The following is a 14,625-nucleotide window of genomic DNA, read 5'->3' as shown; positions in this document are numbered from 1 at the left end:
CGCAGGTGAGCTCCTGTTGTCTCTACAATACACCATTTGGATTGTACTTACATGGGAAAGGACCAGCTCGATGGACCCAGCACGACGAGTGATGACGATATGGCAGACGACTATGGAGCAGAGTCTCTACAGGAAGGTGCGATCCTTGGAGCCCCGGTCGTTGTTCGGTAGACTCAATGAGCAGCCTTCTACCTGAACCGACCACCAAACCCCCTCTGGAGCTGAAAATGCTGATCAACACAATAGACCCCCAGTCCCCCTACCAATCCACGGCTCAGGAGATCCTTCGACCGCTGCAAGACACCGCCGACCGAGTAAGCAAACAAGTCGAGGAGTTCGCCAAGGCGCTGGACAAATTTGTGGTCAACCGAGAGCCCACGGATGCGTCTCTGTGGGAAGATGCGTTGGTACTGTTAGACCGCTACAGCAAGATCGCTCAGACAAGGACAACAACCACGGCGGCCAATGACTCGGATTCGCAGGCACAGAAAGTCCTTTTGGAATCTGATCTGTGGGGATTGGTCCGAAACCTGCTGTACTGCAATTCTCCAGATACGGTCAACAACGCACAAATTGCCCAAGAGTCCAGACTGGCCGGCCTGCATCGCTATTCAAGCAATGCCGAGCTGTGGGGGGCATTTCTGGATTCAGACGTGGTCGCCCAGGAGTACGAGTGCATATTATCCTGGCTGCAAGACAGGGCAGCCGACTCATCGCCTCCCATTCATATCACATTGAAGGCGCTGCTAGAGAAGTCGGACCGTGGTGATGGCGTCTGGAGTGCCGGCCCTATCTACACGCAGACCGCGATCAAGCAGCAGAAGCGGACCCGGGCATTGTCACAGCCGCTGGATCCTTCCACTCCCAATCTCACTCGGTCTCACACTCGGAAAGCGGATCGCAAACCACTCGTTGCACAGCTAGATCCTGATTCTCGGACCCGCGAGTCTGCCGCGCTTCAGAAAGAGGACGAGTACTATGAGCAGGCGGCCTGGCGAACGTGCTGGGAGATGCTTCGGCGGGGCCAATCTGCGGCAGAAATTCAGTCCTGGTGGGCGGAACGAAGAGAAGTATGGCGTTATGCCGTGATAAGAGGCTGTGGGCCGAACACTGGTGAAATGGCCAACTCGCCGTGGCTCCGGATCCTGAATCTAGCGTCGAATGCGGAGTGGTCACATCGTTGTCACAGCCTGGCCCACAATCCTGCCATCCAGGATGTCTATCAGAAAGCTGTCTACGGCGTGCTCTGTGGTGATGCGGGCGCCTCCAAGGCGGCGACACACACAATCGAGGATCATCTCTTTGCCATCTTCAATGCTCTCCTGATTCAACGATACCAACATTACATCCAAGCTTACCAACACAGACTTGGCAACCCTGGCGCAACTGTATACAGTCCGCAACCCCCGGCCACTGCTCATATAAGACAGTATGCCGCCAAAGCCCAATCGGACCCGGCGACCAAAGACGAAGTGCACACGCCGCACAAGCTGCTAGAATTGACGGTCGTGTCAAAAGATTTCGACACCTTCTTCCTGAGTATGGGACGAGCTGCTTCTCAAGTGGCGTACGCGACAGATCAAGGCTCGCATCTCATGAAAGAGAACGAGGATGATGTCAGCGAGATTGCTCGCATCAATGCCCAGGATCAAGATTCTGTCCGCATGGTCGTGCATCTGCAACTGTTGCTTCAAGCTTTGGGCTTCTTGGAGTCGTCCTATGCAGAGCATGAGTATGAAATGGAGAACAACATTGCCAGCTATATTGGATGGCTGGAGCGTGAGGGCAAGTTTTCCTTGCTTCCTCTGTACGCCTCGAAGTTGTCCAACGAGAGGATTCCGCGTGTCTTGGGAGCAATCCTGATCAATGTGACGGACCGTCGTGAGCGGGATTTGCAGGTCAAGCTCATGAAGCAGTACAAGATCGATGTGTCGGAAGTGGCGTATGGCATCTTCTACCTCGCCAATTTCAATACCATCCAAAAACTTCGCAACATTGAAGAAATCCCAACCCTGCCCCGGATCACCGTGCCAGGAGCGACGACCAGTACAGCTCAGTTACGAGTTCGCCCTGGCTTGATGACCGGAGAGGTCTCGGAGGAAGATGAGAAGGCCATTCGAAGCGTGGAGTGGTATCGATATGTCGATGCAGAACATTGGGGAAGTGCCGCCTGGTCGGTCTCGATCCTGTACAAAACCTTCCTCATGGACGGAAACTTTGTGGCTCTGCGCCAGCTACTGGACCGGGTCAGCTTGTCAGAAATGTCGTTGAGTGCAGTCGGGATGAATCTCAATTTCGCCGACGAAGAGCCGCCTACGGACGAGGACGAAGATGAAGATCAGGAAATGGATGATGACCACATCCGCCCAATGAGCCCGAGTCGCAAGCGGAAGTCCCCGTTACACGAACATCCTTTGACGAGAGCAGGGACCGATCGTGGTTCGTTAGCATACAAATCGATGGTGTGGCGACAACTCGAGCAACTTGTTGCCGCCATGGACAGCTTGGATGTTTTCCAAGAGATTGCCGACAATCTTGAAGCGTGAGTGCCATCGTGTAGATGTGTAGATGACTTGAGAAGATGTGCTAACGTTGAGTAGCAACCGAAAGAATCCAACAGTTGTGCGATCGTGCAAGCGTGACATGAAGAAGGCACTTGACGATGTGCGCCAGACCATGCAGCCACTTTTCGACGAGGAATTCATGTGCCGATTCCAGGACGACATGGAAGGAGTTTTACTGACAGCTCTCCGCAACCATTACATTCCCGAATGTATCCTGGCTTACAACAGCGTCTTGTACTGCGCAGGACACTACGTGTCCCGGGTGTGGCTGGTGGAATGCCTGGAACTGTCGCAAGTGGTTGCCCAAAATGCCATGTTGACCAACGCCTTTGTGGCGGGTGGCAGAATGCAGGAGCTCGTCAGGGCATTTGCACTCGACAGTCGGGCATTGCTCGAAGCCACTGAGCAGTCTGGGACCAGGAGCAAGAAGATCAAGACGGAGAAGGGAAACAGTGATATCTGGAAAGTCACTTGGAAGCAACAAGGTCCTATCGATCTGGAGGCGCTGGATTGAGGGGACGGATGATGGACATTGCACTGCATAGCTACCTGTATGCAGGTAGACCTTTGTCGTGCTCCCCTGACTCGGGCAACGAGTTTGCGTTGTTGGGAAATCTAGATCTAGTGATCAAGCGGGTTGCTGTTCTTCTTCCTGCCAACCCGATTTCTTTCTCACCTCGCACGCGCCCCATGCTCTCTCCTGCTGTTTCGTGATACGCCAACACATGTTACTTAGCCGACGGGGTTTGGACCGTATGCCTTTTCGAGGGCTCAAGAGACAAACTGTACTGTCCTTTGTGAGGCCCGTTTTCAAGTGTGACTGGCATTGAACAGAAGAGAATTCATGCTCCAGTGTCATCACAGCTGGAGACATGTTCAAACCACTGCGATCTCCGGCAACAGAAGAAACCTCATATCAGATGCATAAACAAAATGTAAAGCAATGATACTATTTCATTTGTTGTGTCCATATCTACCATAGAGAAATAAAGCGCCTGTGCAACATGCCGTATGCATAAATCTGACGGGGTTCGCCCCGACCGCCTCCTAAGCAGCAGCCTCAACTGGTGCAGGGGGGTGTCCACCATTGATCACCGGCTTGACAGCTGCCGTCTCTACAATCGGCATTGTCTTCTGGCCATCGGACTTTTGTGGCTCCTGCGGCTCCTCGACAGGGGCAACGGCGCGGCGGTCGATCGTGATATCACCGTTTTCGTCGCCATACTTCTCCTTCAAGATGTCGTAGCGGAAGTTGTACGCAGGGTGACCTTTGGGGACAGTTGGATGGCCCGGCGTGCCGAGCAGGTTCTCTCTGTATGAGCCTCCGGGCACGGTGTAATCGTCCCACATGAGACCACGCCTCTGTAGCACGGGCACGAGCAGCTCGACGAGATCCTCATACGACTCGGGGTTGGAGACGTCTGTTTGGTTTGCGTTCCCACGGTCAGTATTGATTCATGCTGTGATCATGCAATTCAGTCAAGAAGATAGAAATCAAAACTTACAAGCCACGTTGAACCCGTCGACGTCGGCGTTGTTGACCCAGTCCTCGAACACATCAGCCACGGTCTCGGGATCGCCCACCGGCATGGCACCGAAGCCACAGAAAGCCATTTTCTCGCCGAGGAATCGCGGCGTCACAGTCATGCCTCGGAACCGCTTGAGCATGTTGACCAGGGCGTGGATGGAACTGTCGGAATGGCCGACCGAGTCGACGTCAAACGGCTCATCCGGCGGGTACTGCGACAGGTCGACGTTGAGGTACTGGCTCAACTTGGCCAATCCTCCGCGCCAGTCGGCGAGGGCCTTGTACCGCTCGTACTTGGCCTGGGCCTCCTCCATGGTCCGGCCGATGATGGGGGCGATCTGCGGGAACACCTTGATGTGATTGGGGTCTCGGCCGTTGGCGGCCGCGGCGGCGCGGATTTCCTTGACGTACGGCGCCGTGTCTGCGGCCTTGCCTCCGCCGACGAAGATGGCTTCGGCGTTCAGGGCAGCAAACGCCTTGCCCGCGGTCGACTGCCCGGCTTGGAAGATGACGGGTGTCCGTTGCGGAGATGGGTGTGCCGCGCTGTAGGCCGACGTCTTGTGGTGGTTCCCGATGAAGTTGATCTTGTGGACCTTCTCGGGGTCGTATGCTATCCCTGTATCTGGGTTGAACACTTTGGCTCCGTCCTCCCACGATCCCTCCCAGAGCCTGTGGTCCATTTGTCACTATCGATGCCGCAGCCACATGAAAGGAGGGGGTTGACCTACGCATAGCAAAGATCCATGTATTCGTGTGCTTTCTCATATCTCTTGTCATGCGGAGTGATGTCGTCCAGGCCATTCGCCTTCGCAGACGATGTCGAGTAGCTGGTCACCACGTTCCACGCGATCCTCCCCTTGGTCACATGGTCCAAAGTAGAGTACGTCCGAGCGAGAACAAATGGCTAGAATAGAAATCGTTAGTCAGAGCATGCACGCTGTGGGCGAGCTTGGCCTCTCGTGCGAAATTGTCAACCAGCACACACGACGTACATTGATGTAGGATGTGCTCCCGGTGATGCCAAAGCACACGGATTTGGTTACGGCCGCCATGGCTGAGACCAGAACCAGCGGATCCAGTTGAGCACAGTTTCCTCCGGCTTTGAACTGCGCCTCCATCTGCCCGGGGAATGCGTCGTCGACCCCGTACACGTCTGCGAAGAAGATGCCTGTGATCTTGCCCTTCTCGGCCAGTCGCGCGAGCCACATGTAGTATTCAAGCGTGTCCTTCTGCGGCTGCATATCGCCTGGATTCCTGTGTCGCTGTTGTTCAGTATACTATATGTCTGCGCGTGGGCCAGGACTCTCGGGGGGTGGAACTGCTCACTTCCACATTCCCAGACCCATGTGCGCGCTGTTGCACGCCATCTCGAAGAAGTTGAGATGAATCTTCTTCTTGGGAGCCATCTTGCTCGTTGGTTGAGTGGCTGCGGATTAGCTGGCTGAGAGGACAAGGAGTGTGAGTGTGAGTTTGAGTGTGAGCGTGAGTGTGAGGTGCGAGGGCGGAGTAAGAGAATGAAGAAAACACTCAAGCTTCATCTTTTTGAACCCTCGTCTGATTTTATGTTATGGGGAAGTCGGATGCGCAAAGGCTGGCCGATTCCCGATGTTCTACAGGGCTGCATCCGGACCCTTTCAGCACCGTCAGGCCATGGAATAGGGTCTCTGGCCATTGCAGATCGTGTAGCACGCACGCGAAACGGATACCCATGAGTATAGTATAGGCAAATGATCCCGCTCAGCGGGATGCGATGCCGACCTCCGCGCCTACTGGTAGTGGCAAATAAGAGGAGTAGCCTGGCACGAGGCGGGGCTGGAAAATGCAAGACAAAGAGCAGATCGCAGCTAGACAGAGTACCACCTTGAGTCTCCTTGACTTGCAGCGGGTATGGGCAGCTCGGGACCCAGGAGCTGCGTTTCACGAACTGCGGGATCAAGATCAACCGGGTAGTTCATTATTCTGCAGGAATCAGAATAGCAAAGGGTGATATACCACGACCACTGCGACACAGTCCCCCGCAAAGGGTGCGGCAGAAAAGGAGGTGTATGCCAGGAGTGGATGGGAGTGTCGGGTCGATGTGCAGTGAGCCGACAAGGCTGGTGGATCTAGCTAGTAGTAGCTAGTACAAAGAGTCATATCCACATAGAGAGCCCTGAACCAACCATTCTATTGGCTATCCCTTTGGGGTTAAGCGGCGATAACCTAAAATGGTCCTTAACCTCCACGATGCCGTTAAGGATACTGCTTCTTAACTCTTGAGACAAGATTGATATCACAGCTGTGCTGACTGACGAGTGTCTTGGTTTGTCCAGGCCAACCCGTTATTCTCGAAAGCTACTCGGGCACCTCCAACGACGTTTGCGGGAACCGATAATAGATAAGACTTCCTGTACCTTGAACAACCTATAAACACTCGTGACAAGGCTAGTCTCAACCCCACTCGTTTGGTCTGGCATAGCACTGATCTGGCTATGGATGTGGCCGCTGATAAGAGATTATACCGGGCCAGACTATCTCAACGTCCGGTGAGACCGAGAAGAACCGTCGAAATCTCTTCAATCATCAAACAATCCAGAATCTTTAGGGTTGAAACCCCAGAAGTATTTGACGAATGCACAGCAACTCGCGCTTTTTATCATTCATCCCACGTGTGACTGCTGACAAGGACACGAACATGGAGTCGGAGGAGTTCGCCAGCCCACCGACGGTGTCTAGTTTGGAGAACGCCGACGAAAATAATCCCGCGACACAAGGTTCCAAACCCGCACGGAGACCACGTGTGTCACTAGCTTGCCAGAGATGTAAGCATCGTAAGCAGAGGGTTGGTGCCGCGCCCGAGGTCGAGTCCAACAATTGTCTAACTACAATCCAGTGCAATGGTGATCAGCCTTCATGTGCCAGATGTCTCCGGTTGAAGTTGGAATGCCACTATGTGATACCATCGTTCCCGAAGCCTGCTCAGGCCAAGTCGTACATCAAGGCTCTGGAAGACCGTGTCGCCGAGCTCGAAAAACTCCTGACCAAAGAAGGAGACCGCACCGTCTCTCGTGACCACTGGGACGACTTGGAGGGCAGAGCCGATGACTCTGATGCGGGCGAGGAAGGGGGCATTCAACCCCTGTTGAACGCTGTCCGAGATCTTTCCCTGGATGTTGCCGGGTCTTATGTTGGCGGAGCCTCTGCGATCACTCTGGGTCGAGCCCTGCAAGCCACTCTGGCCGGCAAGATCCAACTCACTTTGCCCAATCTGGGACTTGATGACGGAGACCTGAGGCGAGAAGTGCCTCTGGCAGGTAATCTCGGCACGTTTTCAGGCGCAGACTCATTTCAGTTGAGCAAACTCAATCCCGAGATTGCAGACCAGATGGTGTATGGATATTTGAAGCATCTCACCACGAACTTCCCTATAATACTCTCGACGGATATTCTAGATCTGCACAGCAGACGCCAGAATTTGAACGACGTCTACGAAGAAAGTATTCTCAGCCTGATCTATGGACTTGGAGGTCACTTTCTCGAAAAGGTAGGTTTTGTTTCACGGCTGAAGACGAGATCGATGCCACACACGCGAGGAAGATAGGTGATGTTCCCGAACACCAAGGGATCTGTCACCCTAACCTTTGATCCCTGTTGTGTTTCACAGTGCTGAGATGGAACTAAATCATTTTCTAATTGCTCCACAGACAGGCGAGTCAACTTATTTCTTCAACCCCGAAATGTATTACTACGCCGCCTTGGAGAACAGAGAAGCAATTCTACGTCTGGGGGACACCCGCTCACTAACATATCTGATGTTATTGGGTCAGCATGTAAGTGACCTCGAAATCCTGTAGTCTGGTTGATTGATGAATGACCGGAACAATTCTAGTGTTATCGAATGCCCAAAGAGCCAGGTGCATGGTAAGCTTTTCCTTCTATATCCCTGCCGAGCTCAACCTGGAGACCCATTCTGAGACAAAGACAATAGGACTTTCTTTGGACTTGCGATGAAGATTTGTATAGAGTTGGGGCTTCACAGGCAAAGACGCTCCGCCAGAATCTCTGTGAAATCCGAGACCAACAAGCGGATTTTCTGGACTTGCTATTGGCATGAACGCGAAAGTGCCATGGCCATGGGACGGCCGCCGGCCATATCCGACCATGATATCGATGTTGAGGTATAATCTCCTGCGTCGATAATCAATTGCTCTCCGCTAAATTCGCACAGCTACCGCTCGACGTCGACGAAGCGACTCGAGACGTCGAAGTGCTGCGAAAGGCTGCAGAGCAAGACCGGTCAATCCCAGCATACCCTCAAACAACCATGTCGACGATCATCCATTTGTTGAGACTCAAGAAAATTGAGTCCGAAATCCAACATGAAATCTACCGGGTCGATCGTACGAAACCCTCGTCCGCCATCCATGCCATTACCGATGCATTCCTTGAGAAGCTATATGCCTGGAAAGATGCGATCCCAGCACAAAGCATACAGCTGGACTCGGGCGAGCCGAGAAACCTCAAGAGCGACGTGTATCGCAGCTACGACTCATATGTATGTGGACGCCCTGGGGACTGTAGTGTTTTGCTAATATGCTGTATTCACAGATGGCGTCCTACTACAAAACTCTGAGGGTGCTCCTTCAACCTCGTCTATACGAGAAAGTGGTCGATGGGAGGTACTTTGCACTCTGCGTCGAAGCATGTCGCGGCATGTGTGAGACATACAGGAGACTTCATGACAGGTTGCCAATTGCATTCACGTCGTTGTCTCTACAGTCAGTATGTCTGTCCGGTAAGCTAACCCCCAGCTACAAGTCTCGTCTGGTCTGTATCTGGCTCACAATTCCACAGGCCTTACGCTTGTCTACTGCATGTGGCACGACTCTTCCAGTAGCATGAGTTTCAGGAATCTGAGCGCCCTGACGGATTGCAGTATCATCCTCTATGTAATGGCTGAGCGGTGGCCCCCGAGCAGGAAATACAGGGACCTGTTTGAGGCGGTGAAAAAGTCGGTGATCCAGGCGATCGAGGAAGGAAAACACATTCCCCGAACTGCAGTCACTTCGATGAAGGGCGACATGCAGAAACCCTTGCAGAGCCTACATGATGATACACCCATGGACAGCGTCACCGATGACCTGCAACAGATGATCAGTGATATGACGGGCGAGACCATATCGTTTTGGGACGACACAAATATCGGCATGGACGATGCCTCAGCTGTGCCGGCGGCACAGCTGGACGATAGGTTGAAGATACCGGGCATCGTAGGCTGGACTCCTGCGGACGAGACGTTTTGGTACAACAACGGGTACATACCTGGCCCGCATGAATCATGATGGCACCGTGCTGGCACTTAGAATGCTATACCGTGTCTAGTGCCATTCATCGTACCCGTTGATTGTCCTTGGTCCCACTTCCAGACCCCTTGATTCGTCTATTCAGAGCGCATAGCTGGCTGCAAGGCTCTCATTTTGAATCGTGTCTCTCTATACTAGCTGGTTTCTTTTTCAATCATGGACTGTGTAAAACAATCCAGGACATTCAACACCTATCAGCCCAACACACAGAACTCTCTTACTCTACTTAGTGAAAAGAGTTGAGCCCGCTGGGAAAAGCACGACAGCCTGACTAGCCAGATCGCCTCCAATCACTTATCGGCGGCTCCACCACAAACTAAATTGGAACCTGTCCGCTGTTTTTGGACTTGTTCTTATCTTGCCAACCTCCATGGTGCAACGTCTGGACCGATATCGATATCTTCCACAACGTGCGCCGTGTACTCTATAATCCTATACACGGGTCCAGACTACCTTAAGCACACAGTTCGTGTAGTAGGGGCGGGTCCAAGACGCCGAAGAACAGCACCGTCGGCAGGCCCTCCCGCTCCTCTTCTCCCACAACCCTCACACAGACACGTCACCTCCTCTTGATAGCGACAAGGCTACTCTTGCAGACGTACACTCTGAGCTTACCCCGGGAGGACTTTGAACGTTCAGGATAAGGGTGGCAGGGCGATCATTGGGTGGTTGGCTTTCTACTATACCATCGCGGGCAATGATAACAGTCCATGCAGACATGAATTAGTTTGCTACCGGGCATATGCCATAGACGAAAGCAAGCATATATAGTTGCCTCCAGCTCGCCTCGGGAGACTATGCGTCCTTCACAGATACGACGGTTCTTTTCCCTTCTGGAGAAGATTCAAACGAAACTGCTCACGGGACTCACGGTCTTCAAACATGAAGCAATATTTCAGATGGCTGGAGCTGCCCGCCAGAGAGGATATCTATACAGACCGGGGTACCACCAAATGGGGCAACCATGATCTGTACCCCATCGTCCCCAAGGAACGTACCTACGGGAGAGGAGCCTTCCTCGTCTACTGGGTCACCTGCGCCGCTGGCTTGTCGACGTTCGCCATCGGGAGTTCATACATTGCTGTTGGATTGACTGCTGGCGAGGCCTGCGGAGCAATCATCATCGGATCCTCTATCGCCAGCTTGAATGCCTTGCTCTGCGGCCGCCCAGGTGCTGAAAAGCACCTGGGATACGTGAGTATCTCCCTTGCTTATGGCCACCAACGGTGGGATCACAACAGTCGTAACTGATGACATGCTAGACAATGATGGCCCGGGCTTCATTCGGCCTTCGCGGCATGTGGTTGCCTCTGTTCTTCCAGCTGATGAGTAACATGGTCTTTGTGAGTACTTTTGTGCCCTCCCGATTGTATTGTTGCCAACAAGATCTGACCCTTTTGCGCAGTTCGGTCTCCAAGCCGTCTACGGTGGTCAGGCCATCGGTCTCATGATCGGCTCCATCTTCCCCCAATGGAAGAGCCTTCACAACACTCTTCCTGAGAGGTGAATAGCCTTTTGCTTTCTTCGCAACATGACATATCTGACTTTGATGGTTGTAGCTCCGGGACTACCACGAAAGACCTTGTCGGCTTCTTCCTCTATATCATTTTGTACCTGCCAGTTGTGATCTGGATCAAGCCACACAAGCTGGAACCCTTCATGTGGCCTGTCTTTGTTGGAATCGTCGGAACCGTCTTTGGCATCATGGGTTGGGCTGTTGCCACCAACGGTGGCTCAGCTGGCAATCTGGTCGCCCCGGCCATTGCCGTTTCAACTTCCACCCGTGCATTCAGGTTCTTTCAGTGCATCAGCAGTGTGTAAGTGATTTCCTTTTCCTCTTGTGAACACCAGCTTCCACCAAGGAAGTGACCACTAGACCCAAACGAGACTGACCCCAAGTGAATACAGTGCCGGTACGTACGGTGGTGCTGCAGATAGATTTTCCGACTGGACTCGATTCTCCAAAAGGAGAAACGACTACCTCATTGGAGCTTCGACTGCGCTACCCGTCTGCATCACCATCTGTGGGTTGTTGGGTATTTTGACCGCGAGTGCCACTCGAAGCCACTACGGCACAGCCATGTGGCAGCCACTGGACATCCTGACCTACGCGCAAACGAACTACTACACCTCCGGCGGCCGTGCGTTGACCTTCTTTGCCGGCCTGGCCATCTGGTCTCACCAGGTCTTTGTCAACGTCACGCAGAACAATGTAGGAGCCGGAATGGACTTGGCGGGCATCTTCCCCAGATACATATCGACCCAGCGCGGTGCCATCATCCTCACCGCCTTCGGCATCATTGTTCAACCCTGGCGATTCTTCACACAGGCTACGATATTTCTCTCAGTCATCTCCAGCTTTGGTGGTAAGTTACTCCACTTCTGAGATCTCCATAAAGGCGCGCCCTGGTCGGCTGACATTTCTCCCCAGTCTTTACTTCAGTGTGCACCGCCGTTCTCGTCCTCGACTACTGGTACACTCGCAAGAGAATGTGGAAAATCCCTGACCTGTTTGTGGGCAACAACAGCTCCATCTACTGGTACTTTCACGGCATCAACGTGCGTGCCTGGGTCGTCTATATTGTCACCGTCATCCCATCGCTGCGTGAGTCTTCAACCCGATCCCCGCAATTTCCAGTCAATCAAGCTAATGTCGATTGTTAACCTCCAGCCGGCCTTGTCCTGAGTATCATGGGTCGTACCACCGGTGGCGCCGTCAAGATTTACCAGCTCACCTACATAATAGGCTTTTTCCTGGGCGCCATCCTATTTCTGGTGATCAACAAATTCTTCCCCCCGCCTGGACTCGGCATTGAACAAGAGTTTGATGGCACGCTTGATGAAGTCGTTGAGGGCGTTGTCGTCTCCTCAGAAGATGGCGCCACCGAGACTACTTCCAAAGAGCCCACTATCACCGACAAACGCGTTTTGGAGGAAAAGGTTTGATATGATGAGGGAGAAGAGATGGCGGAGAAGACTGTTGGTGCGACTTGAATGCGTGTAGGTGTCTAGTGTGTGTGAGTGTGGATACAAGCGAAGAGAGATGACAAAGACGTGGTGGAGGTTACTTTTTTGTGATAGATAAGAGTTAGATCAAATACAGCAAACGAAGTGTCGAGTGTCGAAAATGAAGCTAAACCTGCAAAGCCCCTCCCTGTGGTACATATACGAACTGAGCTTCATAATGGCTGGGATCAAGACAGAAACATCTCCTGATCAGGGGCTCGATATGGGCAATTTGCCAACTCAGCTCTTGCATCTCGATCACACCTCATACCCACCGATCAGAGGAAGCTGAGAGCGTCTAGCAGTAAAATAACTCAGCAGGATTTTCCTTCAGTCCATAGTATACGTATCTCCCAATTTGGCAGGTGGACATATTCAAGATGAATCCCCTGTGTTCGACTTATCCACCCCTGGAGTGGGTACGTTCATAAGGTTATATAGGTTTATATCGATGTATCCTCATCATAGAGCGTTGCCCGAGCTTATTCCATGCCTTGATAGGCATTCACTCACATAACAGACTAACAGTCATCTAGGGTGTTCATGCCGATGGTGACAATGTCTAGAGGTCCCAGTTGGGCCTCTTATGTCTGTCCCTTTTGTGGTGGAGACCTCAATGCCCTTGATATCTATGGCCTTTGAGGCTTCCATGACCTCAGGTGGATAGTGCTCCAACCCGACATGTTCTTTATTCAATCAATGCATACGAACAATGACCTTCTTCCCGGCCATATCGCCCTTCTTTATCCGCTCCAGTCCATGCTGTATGATATCCAAACCGCCATCCAGCACCTCGATATGTGGAAGCATAATTCTTCCCTCCTCGACCAGTTTGTTCAAGGCCCGCGAATATGCTTGCGACGACGGATCGAGTACGAACTGCTTCATCTCGACCGTTTCGACCGAGATGTTCTGGGGCACAACAGCCTTACTAGACAACATGGCCAGGGGTGCAAAGAGCGACTTTTGAGAGCGTGACAGGGCTTGCAGGCAGTGCTTCGCCGTTTCAGGGCCGACGAGGTCAATCGCCCGCGTGATGGCATCGCCACAGAAGAGTCTGATCTCGGCCACGATTTCGTCTCCGGACTTGCCGTCGCGAGTCACCACGCGTGAAGCCCCGAGCGCCTCTGCCAGGGCTTTTGTCTTTGAAGAAGTGACGGCGATGACCTTCAGCCCGCCCAGCACTGCAAGCTGGATGGCGAACTGGGCGGTGACGGTCGAGCCACCCCATATCAAGATATACCCTGTGCTAGGGATACTGTGCGTTTCAGTCCTCGGCGAGCCAGGCACCTGAAGCCATCGCCACAGAGTCATTGCGGCGGTCAACCCTGCAACTCCCAGGCACGAGGCCTCTTCGAAGCTTAAGCCAGCGGGAATAGGTGCAACTGTATGTTGCGGTACGGTGACGAAGTGCTGGAAACATCCTGCCCGGCGATCCTTGTAGTATGTGCCTAGCCAGAGAAAGATCAGCTTGCCATCACACATTATGATCTGAACAGTGAATGAGAGAGAAGAAGAACCTACTGGTCCAAACCCGTTGTCCAACGTGGAATTCCGTGACTTCAGAACCCACATGTTCCACCACTCCGGCCATTTCTCTGCCCGTGATCCAGGGGAACTCGGGCAGACAGAAACCATAGTCCACGGATTTCCAGTCTATCGGGTTCAACCCAACCGCTTTGGTGCGGATGACTACTTCCCTTTCGTGGTCGAGGCTGGGGAAGGGAAATGATTCTCGGAGCTCATATTGGCCTTTGCCAACGACCACCAGAGCGCTATTGCTCTTGCTCTTGCTGTCTTGCTGTACTTCTATCTGCAGAGGAGGAGCATGAAGTGTGCTCTCTGTAGAAGTAGAAGTAGGAGCCTGATCGTTGGAGTGGATGGACCGAGACGAGACCCGAAGCCCCTTCGATTCAACCTCGTAAGGAATGGACGTGACGAGAGTGGGCTGAGGCTTCTGTCGAAAACAGTTGAAAGAACCTAGGAATTGTGATAGTTTGGAAGGCATTATGACTCTGAAGCAACAAATCAAGGAAGGGCCAGCCAGGTCAGGTTTGTTCCCAAGAAAACGCAGTGGTCTGATGTCCCCATGCCACTGTCAGTCGAACTATCTATATACTGCTCTGGGCGGTAGTACTCGTGGGCATGTTGGAGGCAGGCTGTGCGTTCACCGGATAGGCGTCGT

General features: G+C 52.9%; 5 protein-coding genes across 5 annotated transcripts; 3 read left to right on the top strand and 2 right to left on the bottom strand.

The window, feature by feature from the left end:
- Positions 1-176: 176 nt before the first annotated feature.
- A1O1_08119 (uncharacterized protein) lies at positions 177-3,078 on the top strand (the record flags this gene model as incomplete). The annotated part of the gene is made up of 2 exons (XM_007728981.1): positions 177-2,542; positions 2,601-3,078. The coding sequence occupies 2 exons, from the start codon at positions 177-179 to the stop codon at positions 3,076-3,078; spliced, it is 2,844 nt and encodes a 947-aa protein (XP_007727171.1).
- Positions 3,079-3,611: 533 nt separating this feature from the next.
- A1O1_08118 (uncharacterized protein) lies at positions 3,612-5,498 on the bottom strand (the record flags this gene model as incomplete). The annotated part of the gene is made up of 5 exons (XM_007728980.1): positions 3,612-3,985; positions 4,070-4,761; positions 4,821-4,996; positions 5,085-5,346; positions 5,419-5,498. The coding sequence occupies 5 exons, from the start codon at positions 5,496-5,498 to the stop codon at positions 3,612-3,614; spliced, it is 1,584 nt and encodes a 527-aa protein (XP_007727170.1).
- A 1,268-nt stretch (positions 5,499-6,766) lies between these two features.
- A1O1_08117 (uncharacterized protein) lies at positions 6,767-9,413 on the top strand (the record flags this gene model as incomplete). Its single annotated transcript, XM_007728979.1, has 7 exons — positions 6,767-7,615; positions 7,776-7,901; positions 7,961-7,992; positions 8,060-8,249; positions 8,300-8,602; positions 8,680-8,866; positions 8,926-9,413. The coding sequence occupies 7 exons, from the start codon at positions 6,767-6,769 to the stop codon at positions 9,411-9,413; spliced, it is 2,175 nt and encodes a 724-aa protein (XP_007727169.1).
- A 903-nt stretch (positions 9,414-10,316) lies between these two features.
- A1O1_08116 (uncharacterized protein) lies at positions 10,317-12,380 on the top strand (the record flags this gene model as incomplete). Its single annotated transcript, XM_007728978.1, has 7 exons — positions 10,317-10,628; positions 10,697-10,777; positions 10,840-10,937; positions 10,994-11,251; positions 11,343-11,800; positions 11,866-12,039; positions 12,106-12,380. 7 exons carry the CDS (start codon positions 10,317-10,319, stop codon positions 12,378-12,380), a joined length of 1,656 nt encoding a protein of 551 aa, XP_007727168.1.
- A 756-nt stretch (positions 12,381-13,136) lies between these two features.
- Positions 13,137-14,448, bottom strand: A1O1_08115 (uncharacterized protein; the record flags this gene model as incomplete). Its single annotated transcript, XM_007728977.1, has 2 exons — positions 13,137-13,891; positions 13,965-14,448. The coding sequence occupies 2 exons, from the start codon at positions 14,446-14,448 to the stop codon at positions 13,137-13,139; spliced, it is 1,239 nt and encodes a 412-aa protein (XP_007727167.1).
- Positions 14,449-14,625: the final 177 nt, after the last annotated feature.

The sequence above is a fragment of the Capronia coronata genome (assembly GCF_000585585.1).
Source record: "Capronia coronata CBS 617.96 chromosome Unknown acBCG-supercont1.7, whole genome shotgun sequence".
In the NCBI taxonomy this organism is placed as follows: domain Eukaryota; kingdom Fungi; phylum Ascomycota; class Eurotiomycetes; order Chaetothyriales; family Herpotrichiellaceae; genus Capronia; species Capronia coronata.
The sequence above is the reverse complement of the archived record's forward strand: the minus strand, read 5'-3'. Positions and strand labels throughout refer to the sequence as shown.